This window comes from Scyliorhinus canicula, chromosome 2, assembly GCF_902713615.1.
Source record: "Scyliorhinus canicula chromosome 2, sScyCan1.1, whole genome shotgun sequence".
Lineage (NCBI taxonomy): Eukaryota > Metazoa > Chordata > Chondrichthyes > Carcharhiniformes > Scyliorhinidae > Scyliorhinus > Scyliorhinus canicula.
The window spans coordinates 138,416,853-138,442,897 of record NC_052147.1 but is presented as its reverse complement, the minus strand read 5'-3'; the positions used below and the strand labels follow the sequence as shown (position 1 = coordinate 138,442,897).

The 26,045-nt window shown below is 45.3% G+C and overlaps 1 protein-coding gene across 1 annotated transcript in view; it reads left to right on the top strand.

Moving 5' to 3' along the window:
- The window catches only part of bard1 (BRCA1 associated RING domain 1), a 296,594-nt gene that overhangs the window by 266,056 nt on the left and 4,493 nt on the right, over positions 1-26,045 (top strand). The window contains exon 10 of the mRNA XM_038787068.1: positions 22,815-22,918. Within this exon, the coding sequence (XP_038642996.1) occupies positions 22,815-22,918 (104 nt within the window). The remainder of the gene's footprint in view (positions 1-22,814; positions 22,919-26,045) is intronic.

The following is a 26,045-nucleotide window of genomic DNA, read 5'->3' as shown; positions in this document are numbered from 1 at the left end:
ATGTTTCTGCCCCTCTTCGTCTCTATCATTGATGTCTCATTTCCCTAAAGTTTTGTGTTTACCCAAGTTCGCCATGTCCAACAATTTTCCCAACCTTGTGTCCCCAATTTTCCCTTTCAGGAGCATATAGAGGTCAAAAATGATTGGATCATAGCTCAAAATTATGGTGTCTAATTCTTTACAGCATCCAATCACATCATCCTTGGGATGGGGCAAGGAACTCAGTAGATCCTTAAGTTCCCCTGCAGTTCAGGGTCGGTGGACCCTAGTTGTCCCTCCGGTAGCATTAGGGAATTCCCTCCGCGGGTAATTACCTCCCCTTCCATTTCTGTGCCTGCTAGAACAAACGGGGTGTAAGATTTCCTTGATCTGGTCATGGAATGACGAAGATGAGGAAGGGGCTCCTGCATTGGCGAGGAGGGGGTCGGATTAGACGGTGGGGGTATTCCAAGGCAGGTAGCCGCACAGGCCACCGCATCCTCTTCATTTTGTACATCCCTGGAACCAGCCGGAGCCTGTTTCTTAGGCTCCCTAACTGGGAACACACCTTCAGTTGGAGGTGGGCTGAACTTTAAAATCCCTTTCTCCCTTATCAAATTCCCTACACTCAAAATTTACCCATTTTATCTTTTGGGACTCTAACCTCCCTTTTTTTTTACAATGGGGGACTCTAACTCTCTTCTAATGCGCGAGCCGTGAATAAAGAGTACCTGTTGTATGTTCGTTATCTCTCCGGAATGGTGTCAACTGGAAACCTTCAAGCAAGAGTGAAACAAGGTTCTTACCTTCATGGCCACTTAATTCGATTCAAGCTCTCAGCCACTTCTGGTCTTCCGATCTCAGAACATCTGTTGCCATCCCACCGCTGCCACTAAGCTGTCGAAAAAATTCTCTCGAACAAGAGTTTAAACTTAACCACGGATAATCTTTATTCACGTCAGTTTTACTTGCAAGGAGAGACAGTTTTTAACAACACAGAGCGAAAAATATTATTTGTTTTCGTGCAGCTCCGTCTACCAAAGTTTTGGAGGTGGGGATCTTTATACAGAAAAAAGGCAAGCTGTGGTGTTTACTGACACAAGAAACACAATGCATTGGCTTAATCTAATTTCCTATGTAAATGCAGTAACTTTGATACTGATAAGGAAATTGATAAAATTCCTTATCCCACAAAGATACATGGAGGTGTCCTAATTTTACATCACAGAACAATTGGAACCCAGAATGGATATATGCACCAATAATCAGTCAACAGATTTCATGTTACCACAGGAGGTATTTGCATAGCAAAGACACTATAACACAGATGGCTTTGATCCTTAGGAAACTTAGCTTAAGACAGTGATTCTCCCTTGACACAGGGATGAGTGCTGTCTCGCAAGGTTAACAATTTTGAGATTTTTTTTATCCTTAGAAAGCTGGTACTGCTGTCTAAGACTTTGACTGAAAACAAAAAGCAGAACATGTATCACGCTGTGGAATATTGATTGTTTCTGCTCCCTTCAACACTCGCAGCAAGTGTAGTAGTCTATGATCTTCAGTATCATTCTTCACGTTCTGTTAAAATTCTATTCCAAGCAGTTTAATTTTTCTGGGTGAATTGGGGATCAGGAAAAGGTGGCAGGGGGCGTTGGATGCAATCTTTTGGAGGTGGCCAATTAAAAATCCACCTCCGGAAGCCGTGTCTCAATTGGGACAATGTCCAGGTTTCAACATCAAGGTTCCATTCTGCGCACCATGTGAATAGGATCGCTGCCATCCTTGCAATGTAGTTGCTGCTGAGGGGCCAACAGCTGTGTGTCAGCAACACCAGGGAGACACTTTCATTGGGACGGAATTGGCTACCTCTGCAGCAGCGAGAGCTACATTATTGGACACCTCAGTCTCCATGAAGTGACTGCAGTGATATGTCTTCTGTTTGGGGAGACATGAGCACACCACAATTGAATATCTGATAAAACAATTAATCTCTGAGAAAACTTTGTGCATTGTCCATTCTGTCTGATTAATGACATTCCTTGCTGGTTTTAAAGAAAAATAGTTATATGAAATCTATTTTAAGTATTTTATGCCTATATATCTTGTATCCTGGGTTTATCCTGATTAATATTAGGGCAGTTGAAATCTCCTACTATTACAGTCCTATTGGGAAGAATTGTAACTGACAGTGGGAGATGAGCACTGGTGTTAGCATGGATTAAATTTCCCAAAAGTGGCATTGAATCATGTAGATGATATGATCCTGCCTACTCCATGTTTGACGCCGACGAGCGGAACTGCCCTCTGCAGATGGCACAGTATTGTTTAAGCTCTCTGCACCTCACCAGGGTAATGGAGATAAGAGCACTGTGGGGAGCATCTGCTTAGTTAAATTGATGTGTTGGGAAGACTTTAAAGAGTGAACTCACTACGCTTCTGGTCAGCAACTGTGAAAGGTTTGAGTTTGCAGGTTAATTTGACAGCTTGAAATCACTGCATTCAGTTCAATTTCAACCTTTTGGAGTTTTTAAGTACCTTGGAGTTTACTGGTCTCCCATCTAAACTTGCCTGTTGTCAGCCTTCACTGCAGCAAGGGAATAACATGTGAAGCAGTAACCTGGGGATCTGAAGAGGAACAGGCATACCAGCAGCAACAGCACAGCTGCCACATTTGCAGCCACAGGACAGAGGGGAAGAACCGAGAGGTGCAACTCAAAGGAGGCAATACACCCGATGGTCTACAGACTGAGAGTGAGCTTTCTCCACGCAGTGAATCATAGAATCCCTACACTGCAGAAAGAGGCTATTCGGTCAAATGAGTCTGCACCAACCCTCTGAAAGACCACTCCACCCAAGCCCATTTCCCCACCCGATCCCAATAAACCTTTAACCTAGCCTACACATCCCTGGAACTAAGGGACAATTTAGCATGGCCAATCTATCTAACCTGAACATCATTGGACAGTGGGCGGAAGCTGGAGCACCCGGAGGAAACCCCCGTAGACACAGGGAGAAAGTGCAAACACCAAACAAACAGCCACCCAAGGCCGGAATTAAACCCAGGTCGCTGCTGTGAGGCAGCAGTGCTAAACACTGTGCCACCCCTATAGAGCAAAGAGTGCCTCAGGATCACAAGACATAGGAGAAGAATTAAGCCCCTCAGCTCATCGAGTCTGCTCAGCCATTCAATCATGGCTGATATTTTTCTCATCCCCATTCTCCTGCCTTTTCCCCATAACCCCTGATCCCCTTATTAATCAAGAGCCTATCTATCTCTGTCTTAAAGTCACTTAGTGATTTGGCCTCCACAGCCTTCTGCGGCAAAGAGTTCCACAGATTCACCACCCACTGGCTGAAGAAATTCCTCCTCATCTCTGTTGTGTCCTCAAGTGGAAACGTCCTATCCACGTCCACTCTATCCAGGCCTCGCTGTATCCTGTACGTTTCAATAGGATCCCCCCTCATCCTTCTAAACTCCAACGAGTATACAGACACAAAGTCCTCAAGCATTCATCATACGACAAGTTCTTCATTCCAGGGATCATTCTTGTGAACCTCCTATGGACCTTCGCAAGGCCAGCTCATCTTTCTTAGATACGGGGCCCAAAACTGCTCACAATACTCCAAATTGTGTCTGACCAGTGCCTTATATAGCCTCAGAAGTAACATCCCTGGTCTTGTATTCTAGCCCTCTTACTATGAATGCTAACATTGCATTTGCCTTCCTAACTGCCGACTGAACCTGCACGTTTACCTTAAAGAATCATGAACAAGGGCTCCCAAGTCCCTTTGTGCTTCTGATTTCCTAAGCATTTCCCCATTTAGAAAATAGCGTATGCCTCCATTCCTCCTCGCAAAGTGCATAACCTCACACTTTTCCACATTGTATTCCATCTGCCACTTCTTTGCCCACTCGCCTAGCCCATCCAAGTCCTTCTGCAGCCCCCTTGCTTCCTCAATACTACCTGACCCTCTGCAAATATTTGTATCATCTGCAAACTTAACAACAGCGCCTTCAGTTCCTTCTTCCATATCTTTAATGTATATTGTGAAAAGTTGTGGCCCCAGCACAGACCCGTGAGGCACACCACTAGTCAGGGCTGCCATCCTGAAAAAGACCCCTTTATCCCCACTCTCTGCCTTCTGCCAGTCAGCCAATTCTCCATACAAGCCAGGATCTTGCCCTTAACACCATGGGCTCCTCAGGCTTTCCTGCCAGGTCATGGCAGATGGTTGCAGCCTCCTGGAGCAAGACCAAGAGGAGTAAGGGCCATGCATTACCACTGGCTGTCAAGGCCACTGTAGCCCTAGATTTCTACACCCTGACTACTTATAGGGATCTGTTGGTGATATCTCCAGGATTCCTCAATCTGCGGTCCATACGTGCATCTCCCCGAAGCACCTTGTTCTCCAAGGCTGTCAATGATATGAACTTTGCCACTGCTGAGGTCAGTCAGACAGAGGGCTGTCGGTTTCGCTGTGGTAGCTGAATTTCCAATCCCCCAATGTCCCGTTGCTGACCATTAGATTTCCATATTACATATCCAGAGAACTGCCATGACTCATTTATTTTGCAGCAATCTCAACTCCCACAGATTTTCTTTGCTCAACACAGCCTCAGCAGCTGGCTCTTGGGAGACGAGGGTTATCCTCTGAAGGCTAGATTTTTAAAAAATATTTTTATTAGAATTTTCAAAGTTTAACAATTCGACATATAAAAACACATCATATTTACAGAATGATACGATTCTTAAGTACAATTTACATGTTCCCCTTTCAGCAGCTCTCCACCCCCTATTATTGATCGGGTAGCATCTTGGCCCCTTCTTCCATCATGGGTATTGTAGTCTTTCTTTCATTTTGTAATTGTTGCCGTGTCCCATTGGCTTTGTTGGAGGGGGCTCTTTGGCACCCCCAGCCCCCTCGCTCTTTCCCGTGTCCCCTCCTGATATTTCACTGGGCTCCTTCCTTGCTGTCCATTCGGTAGCTCCAGTCCCTCCGTTAGCTTGTCTAGGGTTGCAAGTCTGTCCCCCATGCAAAAGTCCCTGATCACTAGCAACCCCCCGTCTTGTTTCCACTTCTTAAAAGTGGCGTCTAGCATGGCAGATGAAGGTCATGGTGGACAGCTCTGTTATACTGAAGTGTCGTCTCATCTGGTTCCATCTTTTTAACGTAGCTACCACCACTGGGCTGGATGTGTATTTTGCTGGGTGGGGGGGGGGGGGGGGGGGGTGATGAGAGCGCTGCCGTGGCTAGGGCTCGGAGGGTTGTTCCCTTACAGGAGGACTCTTCCAGCTTCATCCATTCCGTGCTCGGTTCCCTTACCCATCCCTTCACTCTCGGCTGTGGCTGCCCAGTGGTAGTATTGCAAGTTCAGAAGGGCCAGGCCGCCCATGTTTCTGCTCCTCTGCAGTGTAATCTTGGGGATTCTTTTATCTTGCTCATTCACTCTCTCTCTCTCTCTCTCTCTCTCTCTCTCTCTCTCTCTCTCTCTCTCTCTCTCTCGTTCCCCCAACACACGTAAACGCTATAATCATTTATCTATTCCTTGGAAAAAGGGCTTGGGATGATGATCGGTGTGGATCTAAACAGGAAGAGGAACCTTGGCAGTACAAAATCCTTGATCATCTGCACCCTCCCCGCCAGGTCGAGCGTGAGTGCATCCCATATATGTAGGTCCATTTTGATTTCTTCCGCCAGACTGGTGAGATTCCACTTGTGGATTTGTGTCGAGTCGTGGGCTATCTGGATCCCCAGGTACCAAAATTTGCTTTGGGATAGTTTGAATGGTACACTCTCCAGCTCCATCCCTCCCCCGTTCGAGTTCACCGGGAATACCTCGCTCTTTCTCAAGTTGAATTTGTTGCCCAAGGGCAGCATGGTGGCGCAGTGGGTTAGCCCTGCTGCCTCATGGCGCCGAGGTCCCAAGTTCGATCCCGGTCCTGGGTCACTGTCCGTGTGGAGTTTGCACATTCTCCCCGTGCTTGCGTGGGTTTCGCCCCCACGACCCAAAGATGTACAGGGTAGGTGGATTGGCCACGCTAAATTGCCCCTTAATTTGAAAAAATAAATTGGGAACTCTAAATTTAAAAAAAAAAGTTTGTTGCCCGAGAAGGGCCAAACTCTTCCTGGAGCTTCATGATTACCTTCAAGCCATTCTGCAGGTACGAGATGCAGAGGAGCAGCTTATCCACATCGAGTGAAACTCTGTGTGCTCTCCCTCCTCTTCGGATGCCCTTTCAGCCTCTCGTGTCTCGCAAAGCAATCGCCAGGGGTTTGATTGCCGGGGCAAACAGGAGTGGGGACAACGGGTATCTCTGCCTTGTGCCTCTGTGCAGCTGGAAGTATTCAGAGTTGGTGGTGTTGGTCCGAACGGTCATCTTGGGGGCATTGTACAGGAGTTTCACATAGAGCGCGAACCCCGTCCCTAGCCCAAACTGCTCCAGTACCTCAGTGAGGTACTTCCATTCGATTCCAGGCCTTGTCTGCATCCAGGGAGAACCTCTGGTATTCGCTCCCCAGATTGATCAGTATCACATTCGGCAGCCGTCTGATGTTCGCAGTTAGTTAGCTGTCTACCCTCAACAAACCCGTCTGATCCTCTGCAACCACCTCTGGTAGGCAGTTCACCAGTCTTTTTGCCAGGACTTTGGCGAGTATTTTCGCATCTCTGTTGAGCAGTAAAAATGGGTCTATATGATCCGCATTCCGTCGCATCTTTGTTTTTCATGGGCGATGTAATAGCCTGTGTTAGCGTAGGAGGCAGGGTGCCCCTCACTAACGAGTCTGCGAACATCTCCCGTAAATGAGGGCCAGAGCCGATGAGTTTCCAGCGCCTTCCCTGCCTGCATGGAGCTGATGCACTCCATTACCTCTCCCAGTCCTTTTCTTTTTTTTTAATAAACAATTTTATTGAGGTAGTTTTTGGCTTTATAAACAGTTACAGACATCATCTCTTTTTAAATGTATTTTATTACAAACATGTATCAAAACAGGTTACAACACATAAACACCCCAGGAAACATACTTCCCAACAATCAAGTCTATAATCTGTCCAAATTTTTCCTCCCCTCCCCCCACCCACCCACACGATGAGCAGCTCCTCAAACACGGTCACAAACAGCCCCCACCTTTTCTCAAACCCCATACACAGCCCCTTAACTCATATATTTTACCTTCTCCAACCGCAAGAAGTCATACAGGTCACTTAACCAAGCCGCTACCCCCGGTGACGATGCCGAACGCCACTCCCGTAAAATTTTCCACTGTGCAATCAGAGAGGCAAAGGTCACAACATCGGCCTTACTCCTCCACGAGCTCCGGCTTCTCTGAAACGCCAAATATCGCCACCAAAGGGGACCTCCCCCAGTCTTATTGGTGCTTCCAGCTCCTTCCGTCTATTGTCCCCCGCGACTGGCTTGCCCAGTCCATCAAGGAAGCGTTTCATCCCCGAGTCCCCGTCTTCTGTCGAAGGCCTCAAACTCTTGGTTGACCTTTTTTGGTTTTGCTACCATTCCGCCTCTGCTAGCCTTCACCTGAGCTATTTCCCTCGTGGCTGCCCGCTTTCTCAGCTGGTGAGCCTTCTCTCCGTGCTCATAAAAGGTCCCCCGTGCCTGACTGGGTTGGTACACTTCCTTTCTGGTAATAGCAGTATAAAGTTCATTTGCAGTTTTTTTCCTCTCCACCAGAAACTCCACGGTCGCGGCCTTGGAGTATTTTCTGTCGACCTCCAGGATGGTGTCGATCAGTAGCTGCCTAGCCGACCTCTGGTCCCTGTCTCTACGAGCTTTGTCTCTCCTCTAATCACCACCTTCATTGGCTCCCAGAGTGTAGATCGTGCGACTTTCCTGTTCCAGTTGTTTGTTACGCACTCGCCTATGGCCTGTGATGTTTTCTGGCAGAAGACCTTGTCGGCCCAGAAGTCTGTGTCCAACCTCTATGTGGGGCATTGCGCATGGCCCGCCTCCAGCCTCACATTCGTTTATTGTGGAGTGTGGTCGGAGATGACTATCACGGAATATTCCGCTCTGACTATTTCTGGAAGCGAAGATTTCCCCACTGCAAAGAAGTTGATATGGGTGTACACCTTGTGTACCGGTGAGAAGAACGAGAATTCCTTCTCACCAGGGTGCAGAAACTGCCATGGATCCACTGCCCTAATCTGCTCCTGAACGTTCACAGTTCCCTAGCCATACCTGTCTTTTTCCTCGTTTTGGGGTTTGATCAGTCTGTCAATGGGATAGGCCCTGTACGTAGTTAAAGTCCCCCCCCCCCCCCCCCCAAACCAAGATCAGTCGGTGTAATCTAATCTTTTTATTATTGTCACAAGTAGGCTTACATTAACACTGCAATGAAGTTTCTGTGAAAAGCACGTCCAATTCTGTCCAATTAACCTGACAAGCACGTCTTTCGGGACTTGTGGGAGGAAACCAGAGCACCCGGAGGAAACCCACGCTGACATGGGGAGAATGTGCAGACTCCGTACAGACAGTGACCCAAGCCGGGAGTCAAACCTGGGATCCAGGTTCTGTGAAGCAACAGTGCTAACCACAGTGTTGCAGTGCCGCTTTCGCCATGGTCTTCTTTATAAAGTCCCCAGTTGAGGGCGTAAACATTTGTTAGATCTACCAGTGCCCCGTCCAGGACACCACTGACCATGACGTACCGTCCCCCTTGGTCAATAAACGTCTTTGGCACTGTAAACACCGCTCTCTTGCTAACCATGATAGCTACCTCCTGGCCCTCATCCCATAACATGAATGATACGTCTGTCCCACTGAAGGAAATCAACTATTTTCTGATAGGTAAAAGGCTATTTTAATGTAAATATTAAAGCCCAGTTTTTAATACCCATTTTAAAATAAGGTTTTCAGTATTCATAACCTTAGGTCATGACAAAACACATAACTTAAACAGAGGCACAAAGCCTGACACATCCACAAACTAATTGGAGATAAAAAAAATTTTGCTGACAATATGAACAAACTATTGTTCTAATGAACAGATTTCAAAGTTAGTTTCACAATAAGAAATGCACTGTACCAGTAATCAAGATCAAGGTTGAAATAAGCACCAAAGCAAAATGAAGACACCATTGTTCAGAATATGGATAAAGTAAAGTCAGCAGAAAACCAGCAAAAACTAGTCTTGATTACAGCACAAAATCGCATTCCATAGCGTACACAAATATTCAAACATGAAACATTCAAAACTTATGTTGCATATTGAGGATTGGCAGTCAGCCATTGAATCAAATGTATTTGAAACTTACCCAAACCAATTAGGATGACATAGAGGTATAGACAGATGGCTTCAGACTGATAACATTCTCCTTAAACATGAGGGTCCGCGCATCCATTTTCTATCCAGGATCACTCTATACTTTAACTACTTGCTATCCTTATTTTCATATTTTCACTTTTCTACTGTAACTCTTGAAGTTGGCGCAAGCTATTTTGCCGTAAGCAAGAAACCATTTCTGTATTATTTTGAAAGTTAAATTGTTTCATAAATTACTTTTCTTTTGCTGGCAAGACTTCATTGAGAATAGATTTAAGTTTCTCTCAATTATAATCAGGTACATAGAACATTACAGCGCAGTACAGGCCCTTCGGCCCTCGATGTTGCGCCGACCTGTGAAACCACTCTAAAGCCCATCTACACTATTCCCTTATCATCCATATGTTTATCCAATTACCATTTAAATGCTCTTAATGTTGGCGAGTCCACTACTGTTGCAGGCAGGTTATTCCACGCCCTTACTACTCTCTGAGTAAAGAACCTACCTCTGACATCTGTCCTATATCTATCTCCCCTCAATTTAAAGCTATGCCCTCTCGTGCTAGCCATCACCATCCGAGGAAAAAGGCTCTCACTGTCCACACTATCTAATCCTCTGATCATCTTGGTTGCCTCAATTAAGTCACCTCTTAGCCTTCTCTCTAACGAAAAAAGCCTTTCCTCATAAGATATTCCCTCCATACCAGGCAACATCCTAGTAAATCTCCTCTGCACCCTTTCCAAAGCTTCCACATCCTTCCTATAATGCGACGACCAGAACTGCACGCAATACTCCAAATGCGGCCGCACCAGAGTTTTGTACAGCTGCAACATGACCTCATGGCTCTGAAACTCAATCCCTTTGCCAATAAAAGCTAACACACCGTACGCCTTCTTAACAACCCTGTCAACCTGGGTGGCAACTTTCAGGGCTCTATGTACATGGACACCGAGATCTCTCTGCTCATCCACACTACCAAGAATCTTACCATTAGCCCAGTACTCTGTCTTCCTGTTACTCCTTCCAAAATGAATCACCTAACACTTTTCTGCATTAAACCCCATTTGCCACCTCTCAGCCCAGTTCTGCAGCTTATCTATGTCCCTCTGTAACCTGCAACATCCTTCCGCACTGTCCACAACTCCACCGACTTTAGTGTCATCTGCAAATTTACTCACCCATCCTTCTACGCCCTCCTCCAGGTCATTTATAAAAATGACAAACAGCAGTGGCCCCAAAACAGATCCTTGTGGTACACCACTAGTAACTCAACTCGAGGCTGAACATTTCCCATCAACCACCACCCTCTGTCTTCTTACAGCGAGCCAATTTCTGATCCAAACTGCTAAATCACCCTGAATCCCATACCTCTGTATTTTCTGCAGTAGCCTACCGTGGGGAACCTTATCAAACGCTTTACTGAAATCCATATACACCACATCAACTGCTTTACCCTCGTCCACCTGTTTGGTCACCTTCTCAAAGAACTCAGTGAGGTTTGTGAGGCACGACCTACCCTTCACAAAACCATGTTGACTATCCCTAATCAAATTATCCCTTTCTAGATGATTATAAATCCTATCTCTTATAAACCTTTCCAAGACTTTTCCCACAACAAAAGTAAGGCTCACTGGCCTATAGTTACCGGGGTTGTTTCTACTCCCCTTCTTGAACAAGGGGATAACAGTAGAGGCAATAAAAGATTCGTATGTGCATCCGAGAAGTGTAACTCAAATTTCTACTGAGTTTTAGTGTTGCGAGACTTCACTTGAACCGCATGGTAGATCTCTACACCCACCCAGCCCTTCCTTACCCGCAGTCAGTCCTTCTTCCTCAGGTACGTCTCTTGGAGAAAGACAGTCGGCTTTCAAACTCCTCAAATGGGCGAAGATTCTGGATCTTTTCACTGGGCCATTAAGCCCCCTGACATTCCAGGTGATAATCCTGGTGGTGGGTTTCTATCCCTCCCTTCCTGTGGGATTAAACATATTTGCCTCGTTAATGCGTCGCTGCACTCCAGGGTTTCCCTTTGTTAGGGGGCCGTTCAAAATAGCCACGGTCACCGTACTTACCATGAGGCCGGGTCCCTGCGCTCCGGTGTTTCCCTTTGTCCAAGGGGCACCCAACGTGGCCACCAACTGTGTGTAAGCCACATGGGTGCGCCACTGAACTCCGGGGTCTTCCTTTGTCCAGGGACCCTCCAAAATGGCTGCTTGCGACATCATCTTGTTCCCTCAACCTGTACCTTGCCTGCTGAGGCCAATCTGAAAACCATCCCTTTCTTATCCTTGTATATTTCCTTGTGTTGCCCCTTCCCCCCTCTGTCCCCCCTGCTACCCACTTCCCCCTGCCCCTGTGCCCCCCCTTCCAATCTAACCCCTTTCTACTTCCCATCCCTGCCCCTGTGATCCCCCCCCACGCCCACGCCAGACCTCCCTCCCTGCCGGGAGATGCGCCGCAGCCCCCCTTGTTCTCATACGTCCTGCGCTAGCTTCCCTGCTAGTGTGGTGGCCCACCCTTCCGGAGCTGATCATACCCCCTTCCCTATGCCAGCTAGATTGCTGTTTCCTCTGTCTCCTTTTCACCCTCTCTTGCGCTCCGCAGCCCTCGCCCTTTCATGTGGTTTAAAATTTATGATCAGAGCAAGGCAGTACTGACCCGCACAGACATGGTATAACTCCATCGTAGTTCTTTTCGTACTCCCCTTTCTCTTCCTCTGTTTCACTATCAGCGCTGTCTTGCCTGCCCTTGTCCAGGCCGTTCGTCCTCACAAACTCATCCACCTCTGCTGGGGTGTTGAAGTCGTGTTTCTTGTGACCCAGAGCCTGGCTGGGAACAGTATTCCAAACTTCACTCCGTTCTTGTACAGGGACGATTTTGCCTGGTTAAATTCATCTCTGCGCTTTGCCAGGTCGACCCAAATGTCCTGGTAGACGCAAATTCTATGTCCTTCCCAGATGTTCACCTTTGTCTGCCTCACCCACCACAGGATCTGTCATGATATGTAGACATGCAGATAATGATATACAGACAGGCAGCTAATAAACACAGAGAACAGGACACAACCAATGAGGAGGCAGGACACTCAGGGGCGGTATCTCACTATAAAAGGCACGAGGCACTCACACTCTGCCTCTTTCCACTGATGAACATCTACAGAGTGTCAGGGTGTATTTACAGTATCACACCTCCAGCACGTGGCTAAGAGCTACTCTGGTTCAGTCAGACAGAGTAACCACACTTCAGTTAGCAGAGTCGAACTCATAGAGAACTGTGCTACTGGTTCAATAAATCAGATTGAACTAACTTCAAGGTCTGGAGTATCTTTTGGTTAATGCTGTATCCAGTTACAGCCTGTGTTATCCCAGAGTACATAACACGACAGGATCCTTTCCCGATCCTGATACCAATGTAATTTGGTAATTATTGCCGTTGGCTGTTCTCCCGCTTTGGGCTTCAGTCGGAGAGATCTGTGCGCCCTGTCGATCTCCGGTGGTTTGGGGAAGCTGTTCCTCCTGACCAGGTTGCCCAGCAACTGGGCCCCATAGCCCATCGGGTCCCTGCCCTCAATTCCCTCTGGCAGGCCTATGATCTGTAAATGTTGGCACCGGGACCGGTTCTTTTGTTCCTCTTCCCCTTTAGGCTCCACTGGGTTGCCACCAATCTTCTCATTTTGGCCTCCAGAGCAACAATTCTGTTGTCGTGGTCCGTTGATGCCTTCTCAAGCTCCTTGATCGTCTTGACGGGGCAGTGAGTATAAAAACTGGAAAGTCATGCTACAGTCGTATAGAACTTTGGTAAGGCCGCACTTGGAATACTGCGCATAATTCTGGCCGTCACACTACCAGAAGGATATGGAGGCTTTGGAGAGGGTGCAGAAGAGGTTTACCAGGATGTTGCCTGGTCTGGTGGGTGTACGCTATGTGGAGGCGCTGAATAGACTCGGACTGTTTTCATTAGAATGACAGGTTGAGTGGCGACCCGATAAAGGTCTACAAGATTATGGGTGGTATGGATAGAGTGGATGGACAGGCACTCTTTCCCAGGGTGGAGGGGTCAGTCACCAGTGCGCATAAGTTTAAGCTCTGTGGGGCAAAGTTTAGAGATGTGCGAGGCAGGTTATTTACACAGAGAGTGGTGAATGCCTGGAATGTGCTGCCAGGGGAGGTTGTGGAAGCAGATACGTTAATGGCGTTCAAAAGGCATCTCGACAAATGCATGGATAGGATGGGTTTAGAGGGTTATGGCACGAGGGAGTGCTGAAGGTTTTGGTCAAGGGTGGCATCATGACCAGTACAGGCTTGGAGTGCTGAAGGGCCTGTTCCTGTGCTGTATCGTTCTTTGTCTTACCTTGAGCTTCAAGCTTCTTCCCCAATCCGTCCATCACCGTATGCATTGTGACCCAATGCCTCCTTCACTGCCACCTTGATGACCACCTGGATCTCCACCTTTATCGCCTCCCTCATCGCCAACAGTTCCTTGGTCAGGAATGTCTTCCGCTCTGGGGTGGCCAGGGACAGTCTTGGCCTTTCTCTCCGCTCCTTCCATCCCTATGACCTCTCGAGCTCACGTTCACTGGCAAGTTGTTCCTATTCTCTCCCTTTCTTGTTTATAGTAAGAAGTCTTACAACACCAGGTTAAAGTCCAACAGGTTTGTTTCAAACACGAGCTTTCGGAGCACGGCTCCTTCTTCAGGTGAATCATTCACCTGAAGAAGGAGCCGTGCTCCGAAAGCTCGTGTTTGAAACAAACCTGTTGGACTTTAACCTGGTGTTGTAAGACTTCTTACTGTGCTCACCCCAGTCCAACGCCGGCATCTCCACATCATTTCTTGTTTATGGGTGAAATTAGTCCAAATGTTCGGGCTAAATTCGACTAAAAGTGCCTGTTTGGTTGTATTCTGGAGGACTCAGTACACCGCCACCGAAAGTCACCAGAGGCCTGCTTTCTAACCCCTGTGAGAAACCCTGCCAATGAACCAGCGGAGAGATACAATCGGAGGCCTCATCACTATGCGGGCAATAATAGATTAAACCACTGGGTTGCTCGAGATGTGTTTCTTGAGGTGCTCCATCCAGAAGATGTGTGGTGTGCTGTGTCGTTCACAACATAGCCTTGTGGAGAGGGATTAGAGCTGCAGCAAGAGTAAGGTTAACAATGGTCAGCATTTGAGAAGGAGCTGGATGTGATCATGGTGACTGCAGTCGCACACCCAGCTACCAGACAAGTCCGTTAAGCACTCATCCAAACATGCCATACTTAATATGTACTTGTGGAGCCATCTAAGAGTGTCATCATAAAACCTGAGACCCCTAACCACTAACCCACACCTCAATCGAGCATAAAACCATTACATTACGGGCAGCACGGTAGCATAGTGGTTAGCATCAATGCTTCACAGCTCCAGGGTCCCAGGTTCGGTTCCCGGCTGGGTCACTGTCTGTGCGGAGTCTGCACGTCCTCCCCGTGTGTGAGTGGGTTTCCTCCGGGTGCTCCGGTTTCCTCCCACAGTCCAAAGATGTGCGGGTTAGGTGGATTGGCCATGCTAAATTGCCCGTAGTGTCCTAAAAAGTAAGGTTAAGGGGGAGTTGTTGGGTTACGGGTATAGGGTGGATATGTGAGTTTGAGTAGGGTGATCATTGCTCGGCACAACATCGAGGGCCGAAGGGCCTGTTCTGTGCTGTACTGTTCTAAATTCTAAATCTAAATCTAAACATTCAGACCCTTTCCTCCATAACGGCTGACCATTCCTTAAAGCTACTTTTCAGAATGAATGGGGAAATACAACAAAATGGAGGCCAAGGGAATGATGAGTGTTTTTTACTTCATTGAAATAAACATCATTATAACTACATTAACATTAGTATAAGCACTCGAGTGCAACTAAGGCATCTTTCTCAAGAAGGAGAGCATTTGGCTTCATGTGAGTGGTGAGTTGAGCCACCAGAGCAAAGCTTTGCTGCATAATGTGTAAACTGGCAGATAGTGTTCAGACCATTATTGACCAGAATATATTTGGTTGCCAGTTGCATCTGATGCTCCATACAGGCGGCCACTTTTTCTCATGGAGACAGAGATCAGCGCAAAGGTCTGATTGAAATAAGACCAGGAATGTATCCAATAGCACTGCCTAGAGGATCATGGCTGTTAACAGAATTAAGTTGATAGTTTTTATTTATGGAGGAAAGTTTATTGACTTGGTTCAGTCTCACAGACCTCCCTCACAGGCACAGTGTCCCAGCTATCCCCTATTTATACTCCTTTGAGTCAAACAACAGAACAAAAATAAATAACAAATTTATGCCATATTTACCTATGATCCAAGTACTTGATTAAACAATGCCCTTCACTTGTATATCCTAACAATATAATGAATATACCATTGACATTGGCACTCGTGTTAGAGATGGAGTCCACCAATCCTTCCTTAGTGGTGCCCCTGGATGTGCTGACAGAAGCATACACATTTCATGTGGCTTCCCCATGGATGGCCCCCAAGGCTCAGCACCTGCATGCAGCTGAGCAGAACTTGAAGGGTCCTGAACCCTCCAATGTGGACACTCCACTGCCTTCATTGTCTCCAGCTCATGTGATCTGCTCCTTACTATGTGCCAACCTATCTATTGCCATTGCAGGCCCACCAAATTGTATATCTGTCCTGTTGGAATGTGTGCTGGAGTCATGTGATGGTGCATCCTCAGAGTGCTCATCCTCCTCTGAGGACACCCCAATCTCCCCTCTCACAGAGAGAAAAAAACACAGAGAGACAGAGAAAGACAGACAGAGAGACAAATATACGCATACATATATATATTTTGTGTACGACCTGTGCGAGATAAGAGATGAGTTAGTGCTGATATTGAAAAGGGTACAAATTCAGCACCGTGCTTCCAGGATGCTGCCTGCGCTGGAGGGCGTGTCTTATGAAGAACGGTTGCCGGAGCTAGGGCTTTTCTCACTGGAGCGAAGAAGGAAGAAAGGTGACTTGATAGAGGTACAAGGTAATGAGAGGCATGGATAGAATGGATAGCCAGAGACTTTTCCTCAGTGCGGAAATGGCTGTCACGAGGGGACATAATTTTAAGGTGATTAGAAGGTTGGTTCTTTACACAGAAAGTGGTGGGTGCATGGAATGCACTGCCAGCAGAGGTGGTGGAGTCAGAGTCATTAGGGACATTTAAGCAACTCTTGGACGGGCACGTGGACAGCAGTAAATTGAAAGGGTGTAGGTTAGGTTGATCTTCGGTTAGGATAAATGGTCGGCACAACATCGTGGGCCGAAGGGCCTGTACTCTGCTGTACTGTTCTATGTTCCCTTATTATGGAATGTGGGCACCTCTGTGAAGATGGTGGTGAGCCGCCTTCCTAAACTGCTGCAGTCCATATTTCATGCCAACCTTGGGCCCTAAAGAGAGTAGGAGCATTGTTAGATGTATTTAGACATATGTTAAGCCTATTAAGCTTGTTGGGAAATTTGAAATGGGAAGAACGGCAGTAGCCACATGGACATAAAATTAGTTAAAAGATAGGAACCAGTTGTGGTGAATGGCTGTTCTTTGGACTGGTGGGGTATATATAGTATCATTCTCCAGAGTTCTGTCTTCATACCAGTGTTGCTTTTGATAGACATTAATGACTTGGGATAGTGAGCACAATTTCAAAATTTATAGATGACACAGAACTTGGAAGTGTAGTAATAAGTGAGAAGATATCAGTGGACTTCAAGAGGCCATTGTGAAATGCTGATGGATTGGGTGGACACATGGTAGATGAAATTCACTGCAGGAAATTGAGGTGATGCACTTTGTGGAAGAAAGAGAGGTGATGCAAACTGATTTGTGCAATTTTTAAAAGAGTGCAAGAACAGAGAGATTGTATATGAATTTTTCAAGGTGGCAGGGTGGTTTGAAGTACAAAAGCCAGGAAGTTGTGCTAAATCTATGTGGATCACCAGTTTGCCCCCCCCAGTTGGAGTACTGTGTTCAGTTAATGGCACTGCGCCTATAGGAAAATTATGAAAGTTTAAAAGGGCATAGAAGAGTGTTATTGGAATGGTTCCACAATGACTGGTTACGATTTGGAATGCACTGCCTGATAGACGGGATACAGATTCAATAGTATATTTCAAAAGGAAATTGGAGGAAAAATTGCAAGCATATGGGAATAGAGCAGGAGGAGTAGAGCAAACCAGATTGCCCTTCAAGAGCAGACTTCAAGAGGCAGAGCAGACTTGATGGTCCAAAGAGCCTCCTTCAGTGTTGTACAATTCAATGATTCTATCATTAATGCCTGAGAACACTTATCAAATGCTTCAAAATGGTAGTGTTAGTGTGAGGTCAAGTAATCATACTCCCTTATTAAATCTATCACCTAAACAGTTGCTGGTTAAGCCATTGTGATATCAGCAATTGGGGTGCACAAGAACATCTTTTTCTCCTCCTCCTCCCCACCACCAAACAATGTGCCAATTGAGTTTATTCTGTGGCCAAAAAGCAACGACACGCACCTTCTCTAGGCAGTGCTATTGGATAAATTCCTGGTCTGATTTCAATCAACTACTTGGTGACATCATATGTTAGTGTGACAAAAATTGCAATGATGGCTTATTTATTGCATTCTTTCTTGCTGGCCACCGCATGTACAGAATTAAAATTGGTTTCTGCTTGCTCTTTCTCAGCCTGGCTCTTTGTGTCAGGACAAGGCCTTGGTATCTGTTGTTTGATTGCTGCCATTGTCCTTGGATATAGACAAGTGTTTCAGATCATTCAGCGTGTTTGGAACTGATCAGTGGATCAGAGTATTCCATTCAGTTCACGCATCATACGTGAATTGTATTTTTAAGGAATAGGCTTGATTAATTGCCATATCTTTGTTGAAGACACAATTCAGATTTGATGGAATGAATGAGCAGGGCCATGATTCTTTGTGGGTGATATTGAAGACATTTCTTTAGCTAGAAGCTACAGGTTGCAGATTTGTGTTTGATTTTCAGCCATCAGAGGTACTGTACATGCCTGAAAATGTATGTGCAACATCTCATTGATGTTCCAATGCAGTACTGAGGGAGTGCTGCACTGTCGAGAGGTGCTATCTTTCAAATGAGACATAAAACAGAGGCCCCATGTTCTCTCTCAAGTGAATATAAATGATCCTCTTGCACTATTTGAAGGAAGAGTAGGGCTGTTCCCTCCAATGTCCTGGTCAATATTTATTCCTCAAATCACTTATAAATACATATATATATGTTATATATATATAGTGCAGAAGGAGGCCACTCGGTCCAGCGAGTCAGCACCGACCCACTTAAGCCCTCACTTCCACCCTATCCCCGTAACCATTTTGGGCACTAAGGGCAATTCATCATGGCCAATCCACCTAACCTGCACGTCTTTGGACTGTGGGAGGAAACCGGAGCACCCGGAGGAAACCCACGCACACACGGGGAGAACGTGCAGACTCCACACAGACAGTGACCCAGCAGAGAATCGAACCTGGGACCCTGGCGCTGTGAAGCCACAGTGTTAGCCACTGTGCTACCATGCTGCCCATTAAATATGAAACTTGGTCATTATCACACTGTTGCTTGTATGATCTTGCTGTGTGCAAATTGGCTGCCACATTTCTTACATTGAAACAGTGACAAGAGTACTTCACTGGTTATTAACTGCTTTGGATTTTTGAGATCATCAAAGGGCTCTACAGTGACAAGTAAAACGATCCTGTTTTATGGTGTCCGTCTTGCATTCATGTTCAACATAAAAACGGAAAGTGCTGGAAAAACTCCGGTCTGGCAGCATTTGTGGAGAGAGAAACCGAGTTAATATTTTGAGTCCGTATGACTCTTCTTAGTGTTCATATTTTGTGGTTTGTTCTTGACATTTTGAGAAGATTCATAAAAGTTTGTAATTTTTGTAAGTGTTCAAAATATCATCCGTATACGTGTATCTGTTTTATGTTCACTAAATATATGTAGTCATTATAAATTTTGGTTGGCCTTGCCTGACACTGCTGAGTGTTTGCAGCATTCTCTGTCTCAAAGAACAAAGAAAAGTACAGCACAGGAACAGGCCCTTCGGCCCTCCAAGCCCGTGCCAACCATGCTGCCCGACTAAACTACAATCTTCTACACTTCCTGGGTCCGTATCCCTCTGTTCCCATCCTATTCATGTATTTGTCAAGATGCCCCTTAAATGTCACTATCGTCCCTGCTTTCACTACCTCCTCTGGCAGCGAGTTCCAGGCACCCATTACCCTCTGTGCAAAGAACGTGCTTCATACATCTACTCTAAACCTTGCCCCTCGCCCCTTAAATTGGCAATAGACCCGAGGTGAGTTGATGAGACTCTTTCTTAAGCAGTGAATTATGATGATCTTGAATGCAATGCCTGAAAATAGCTTGGGTGACACGGTGGCACAGTGGTTAGCCCTGCTGCCTCACAGCTCCAGGGACCCAGGTAGAATTCCGGCCTCGGGTGACTGTGTGGAGTTTACACTTTCTCCCCATGTCTGCGTGGGTTTCCTCCGGTTTCCTCCTACAGTCCAAAGATGTGCAGGTTAGGTGGATTGGCCATGCGAAATTGCCCCTTAGTGTCCAAAAGATTAGGTGGGATTATGGGGATGGGATGGAGACATGGGCTTGAGTAGGGTGCTCTTTCTAGGGACCAGTGCAGACTTGATGGGCCGAATGGCTTCCTGCGCTGTAAATTTTATGATTCAACAAAAGGTGGTACAAGTATATTCAGTAGTGGTTTTCAAAAATGGAATTCGATAATATCTGAAAAGAGGAGATTTGCAGGACTGTGGGCAAGAATAAGAGGAGTGGAGATAATTAGATAACTGTTTCAAAGAGCTGGCACAGACTTGATGGCTGAATAGCCCCCTGTTCTATATGATTTTCTAATTAAGGTTTGCATTTAACCTCTCAAAGTCAGGATCACCTGACACCATGGGATATATCCAATACACTGGAGTATATTGGTGAGGCTCTCTGTTCAGCCTGAGTCTTATACCTTTCATCTAGAAAATGGGCAGATGAAAGCACACATACGCCGATCTGTATGGGAGTGTGAGGTCAGTATTAAAAGCCAACGGTTCGTGACAGTCACCATTTCTTTGACAAACATCATTAATAGTGGGTCAGTGCATGACATTATTCCCTTATGCAAATGGGTAAGACTGGACTCTCCATGTGCGTTCGCGCAACAAATTATTCTCACACAGCCCTTGATTAATTCTGTTGTTGACATGGCTATTTTTCAAAAATGCTTGAGTGTGTGTAACAGCTGTGGAGAGGTATAAAATTCCTGCTCGGCTCTCTGGGGAGATGAAAGCAGTCCACGATTTTCTTTGCTCAAGAAAATCAGGTTTCAACCTGAATTCATTATTTTAACAGACTTCAGGTAAATAATATGTTTTAGTTTTGGGCTAGTTTACTCAAATTCTTTAAATTATAAAAAGGCATTTTTTAAATATAAATATATTTAACGTTCATTAATGCAGTTATAATTTTATGAAAGCCCATTTGTTCTGTTAACGTGGATTTTCTATTTTAAATATAAAATGTTTTCTCTGCTAAATTCATTGAAGAATGTAACTTTCCAGGGCCGAGTTTGTAATTTTATCTCGTCTTTTGTCGCTTTGTGAATGGAAAATCATGTTTCACGAATTTGATTGAGTTTTTTGAAAGGGTAACCAAAAAGGTAGATGAGGGCAGTGCAGTCGACCTTGTCTACATGGACTTTAGAAAGGCCTTTGACAAGGTACCGCATGGTAGGCTGTTACATACGGTTAAATCTCATGGGATCCAGGGTGAGGTAACCAATTGGATACAAAATTAGATTGACTATGGAAGACAAAGGGTGGTTGTAGAGGGTTGTTTTTCAAACTGGAGGCCTGTGACCAGCGGTGTGCCTCAGGGATCAGTGCTGGGTCCACTATTATTTGTTTTTTATATTAATGATTTGGATGAGAATTTAGGAGGCATGGTTAATAAGTTTGCGGATGACCACAAGATTGGTGGCATAGTGGACACTAACCTGAAGAAGGTTTTCTCGGATTGCAAAGGGATCTTGATTAATTGGGCCGATGAATGGCAGATGGAGTTTGATTTAGATAAATGTGAGGTGATGCATTTTGGTAGATTGAATCGGGGCAGGACATACTCAGTTAGTGGTGCGGTGTTGGGGAGAGTTAGGAGTACAGGTTCATAGCTCCTTGAAAGTGGAGTCACAGGTGGACAGGGTGGTGAAGAAGGCATTCAGCATGCTTGGTTTTATTGGCCAGAATATTGAATACAGGAGTTGGGACATCTTGTTGAAGTTGTTCAGTTGAAGTTGTCCAAGACATTAGTATGGCCACACTTGGAATACTGTGTACGGTTCTGGTCACCACATTATAGAAAGGATATTATTAAACTAGAAAGTGCAGAAAAGATTTACTAGGATGCTTGATTGTTTGAGTTATAGGAGATGCTGGATAGACTGGGACATTTTCCCTGGAACGTAGTAGGTATAGGGGTGATCTTATAGAGGTCTGTAAAATAATGAGGGGCATAGATAAGGTAGATAGCCAACACCTATTCCCAAAGGTAGGGAAGTCTAAAAATAGAGGGCATAGATTTAAGGGGAGAGATACAAAAGGGTCCAGGGGGCAATTTTTTCACACACAAGGTGGTGAGTGTCTGGAACAAGCTGCTAGATGCAATACTAGGGGCGGGTACAATTTTGTCTTTGAAAAAGCATTTAGATAGTTATATGGATAAGATGGGTATAGAGGGATATGGGCCAAATGCGGGCAATTGGGACTAGTTTAGTGGTAAAAACTACGCAGCATGGACAAGTTGGGCTGAAGGGCCTGTTTCCATGCTGTAAACCTCTACGACTCTATGACTTTGCTTGATGCTCTTCCCAGAAAAGACTGTAAGTATGAACCACATGTTTTTACTTTAGTCAGACGTTAAATTCTGTACCCAAAATCTCCACATTTTTAGCATTTTTCAGCAACTGTATTTACGTAGACTAAGGTATTGCCCAAAGCACCCTGAGGAAACGGGAGGAGGGAAATATCAGAGTTGCCTGTGGCCCCATTAATTACAATCAACTCAAGATGTTAACCAGCGGGGTTGTTGAGTCAACTTGCATTGCATGAAGCTAAATAACATGTTATTGCCAGTTCAACGACCTCTATTTTGCTGTGTCTTGCCGCAAGGCTTGGCTGTAAACCAAGCTTTGCCAGCTTACAGTCGGCAGATTGATGCCTTATCTAACAGTAGCATATGCATGTATAAATATTTCAAATAAATAATGGCAAGAAAAAAAAAATTGCAACTACAGCTTTAGAATAAAAACATGTCTTTTTTTGCCAGTAAGGGGACAGGAGCTCTTTGCACAGAATAGTTGCACAGTGGTTTTACCATGACATATGCTTACTCTGCTGTGTCACTTTCTTTGTATACTGACAGGAAAAGCACAATTGTGTGTGCTAAGTATTAGGGAGAATTGCTTCCATGTGCCGTTAATGCTCGTTAACAGCAATGTTTTTCTTCTCAATTGCCAAGGGGTGACAGCTTGCCTGGAGATCAATGACAGAGTTGCTGAAGAAGACTATGAGATAAGCAGTATAAATGGTCCCAAACGTGGGCGACTCAACCAAGAGCAGCAGGTAACACAAATCTCCTTTTCTCTAATGATGGATATTGCAACATTACTTAATGTCACAACACCATTTCTGTTTTTTAAATTGTCAAATTATAACACTTTTTCTTTCATCTCACAATTTGCAGCATTTGAAACTGATTCTTGTGAAGCTGATTTTTGAGAACTGTGCTTAAAAGAAAAATCATAACTCTGCTTGTCATCAGAATGATTTTAGGGTACCAGAGCACCACTGTATGTTCATACACATGCCCTAACAGATTGATGAAAATATCTAATGAGCTTTTGGCATTGGGATTTGTATCTATGTCAATGCCTGTTTTCACTGTGGAATGATAGTGACAGCTTTATATCGATGCAGTAATTTGGATTATGCAACGGCATGAAAATGGCAGCAGAACTTGGACAGTGCATTTCAATCAAACTGTCACTTGTACTCAGTGTGGTGTGATTCCTCCTCCATGAGACCATCTCATCCAATTTGTGGTGCAGTTGCATTCCAGGCCAGTGCTATGTTGTACTCGGCCAATGCCCAGGTTATACATTGGATTGTGCGGGAATTGATAGAAACACGTTTAGAATCATCTTAAAATAAAACAAATACAATAAAAAGTGTAAACAATGTGCTGGGATTAATTTCCACAGGAACAAGTCAAAAAGAAAGAGTTAGATTGAATTTGTAGAGGACCTATGTTAAATCACACCATTTTGAACTCCATATTAGAAGAGGATTAGGCACTGGAGAAAATTTTGGTGTCATCCTTGCAAATCTTTGTTACACTCAGAGTTCATAGCAATCAAGAAATACTGCAGGCTTAAGGCTCTTTTCTCTGGCAAAGTGAAGGCTGAAAGGTAACCAAATGGAGGTTTTGAAAATGATGAAGGGGTTCAATATGGCAGAGATACAGAAAATGTTCCCACTTTTTGGTGCCATAAACATGAGATGGTCACTCATAAATCCAGTAGGTAACTCGGGCGAACCTTCTTTACACAAAGTGATTAGAATGAGGAACATTCTACCTGTGAGGGCCGGTTTAGCTCAGTGGGCTAGACAGCTGGTTTGTGATGAACTAGGCCAGTAAGTGCGGGTTCAGTTCCCGTACTGGCTTACCCGAACAGGTGCCGGAATGTGGCGACTAGGGGCTTTTCATAGTAACTTCATTGAAGCCTATTTGTGACAATAAAATGATTATTGTTATTATTATGTGGAATGGTTGAGGCAAATCGCATGGATGCACTTAAGGGGAGAATTAGACAAGTGAATCATAGAATTTACAGTGCAGAAGAAGGCCATTCGGCCCATCAGGTCTGCACTGCACTTTGGAGGTCTGGCCCCCAAAGAACACCCTACTGAAGCCCACGTATCTACCCTCACCCAGTAACCCCCACTTAACATTTTTTGGACACTAAGGGCAATTTAGCATAGACAATTCACCTAACCCGCACATCTTTGGACTGTGGGAGGAAACCGGAGCACCTGCAGGAAACCCATGCAGACACTGGGAGAACGTGCAGACTCCACACAGACAGTGACCCAGCCGCATATAGAACCTAGGACCCTGGAGCTGTAAAGGGAGAAAGGAACTGACAGACATATTGGTACAGAGATTAAATAAAATGAGAGTCGAGTCATGTACAGCCTGAGAACTGGCATACACATGTAAAAATATTGACTTTGTTTTGTAATTTTACATCCCTTAATTGAAATGACTGGCTAATTCAATTTTCTAATGCCAAAGCAACTTTTAATTATCAGGAGTCATCTGTTTATGGGCGAAAGCTATGAAACTGCTTATTTTTTTGGTTATTTTGTGGATAATGGGTGGATACTGGCTAGGCCCATCCATAAATGCCCTTCAGATGATGGTGAGCTGCCTTTTTGAACAGCTGCAGTCCGTGGTTATAGGAACACCCAGAGTGCTGCTGGGGAAGGCATTCCAGGATATTGAAACCAAAGCAAAAATGCTGGAAAATCTCAGCAGGTCTGGCAGGATCTGTAGGGAGAGAAAAGAGCTAACGTTTGAGCTAACGTCCATCTGACCCTTTGTGAAAGCTATAATACAGAGATGTGGAGATGCCGGCGTTGGACTGGGGTGAGCACAGTAAGAAGTCTTACAACACCAGGTAAAAGTCCAACAGGTTTGTTTCAAGCACTAGCTTTCGGAACACTGCTCCTTCCTCAGGCTCCTTCACCTGAGGAAGGAGCAGTGCTCTGAAAGCTAGTGATTTGAAACAAACCTGTTGGACTTTTACCTGGTGTTGTAAGACTTTTTATAATGCAGGGAAAGTGGGAAATATTTATACTGTAGAGTGAGAATGAGTGATGAGTCATAACCACAGTAACCCAGGGCAACGGGATGCTAATAGCCACAGAAACCACGGGGAAAGAGTGCTAATGGCAGTCCCCAGAGAGAACAAAAGGTGTGAAAGGCCAAACAGCAGAGTAACTAACATCAGGGTAAACTGTGACAGATGTAGATGTGGGGGGAGGGGAAGAGGGAAGCAAAGGGGAGAAAGGGTAAGGAAAGGTGGATAAGATTGGGGGGGGGTAAATATATATAAAGAAAGACGAGAGAGAAATAAATGGTAAAAGACAGTTAAAATGAAATGGGATGAAAACAAATGGTGGGGTAGAGCTAATCATCTGAAGTTGTTGAATTCAATATTGAGACCGCAAGGCTGTGGTGTGCCTAACCGGAAGATGAGATGTTGTTCCTCCAGTTTGCGTTGAGCTTCACTGGAACATTGCACCAGGCCAGGAACAGATATGTGAGCAGGGTCTTGTGTTAAAATGGCAAGCAACGGGAAGGTCAGGGTCCTGAGTGCGCACAGACTGAAGGTGATCAGCGAAGCGACCACCCAGTCTGCATTTGGTCTCTCCGATATAGAGGAGACCACATTGGGATCAGCGAATGCAGTAGACCAAATTTGAAGAGATGCAAGTGAAACGCTGCTTAACCTGGAATGAGTGTTTTGGGCCTGGGATGTTGAGCATGGAAGAGGTAAAGGGGCAGGTGTTACACTTTCTGCGATTGCATGGGAAGGTGCCATGGGTTATGGGAGAGGATATTCCAGGATATCCCAGTGACTGTGAAGGAATGGCATTATATTTCCAAGTTAGAATGGCGTGTAGC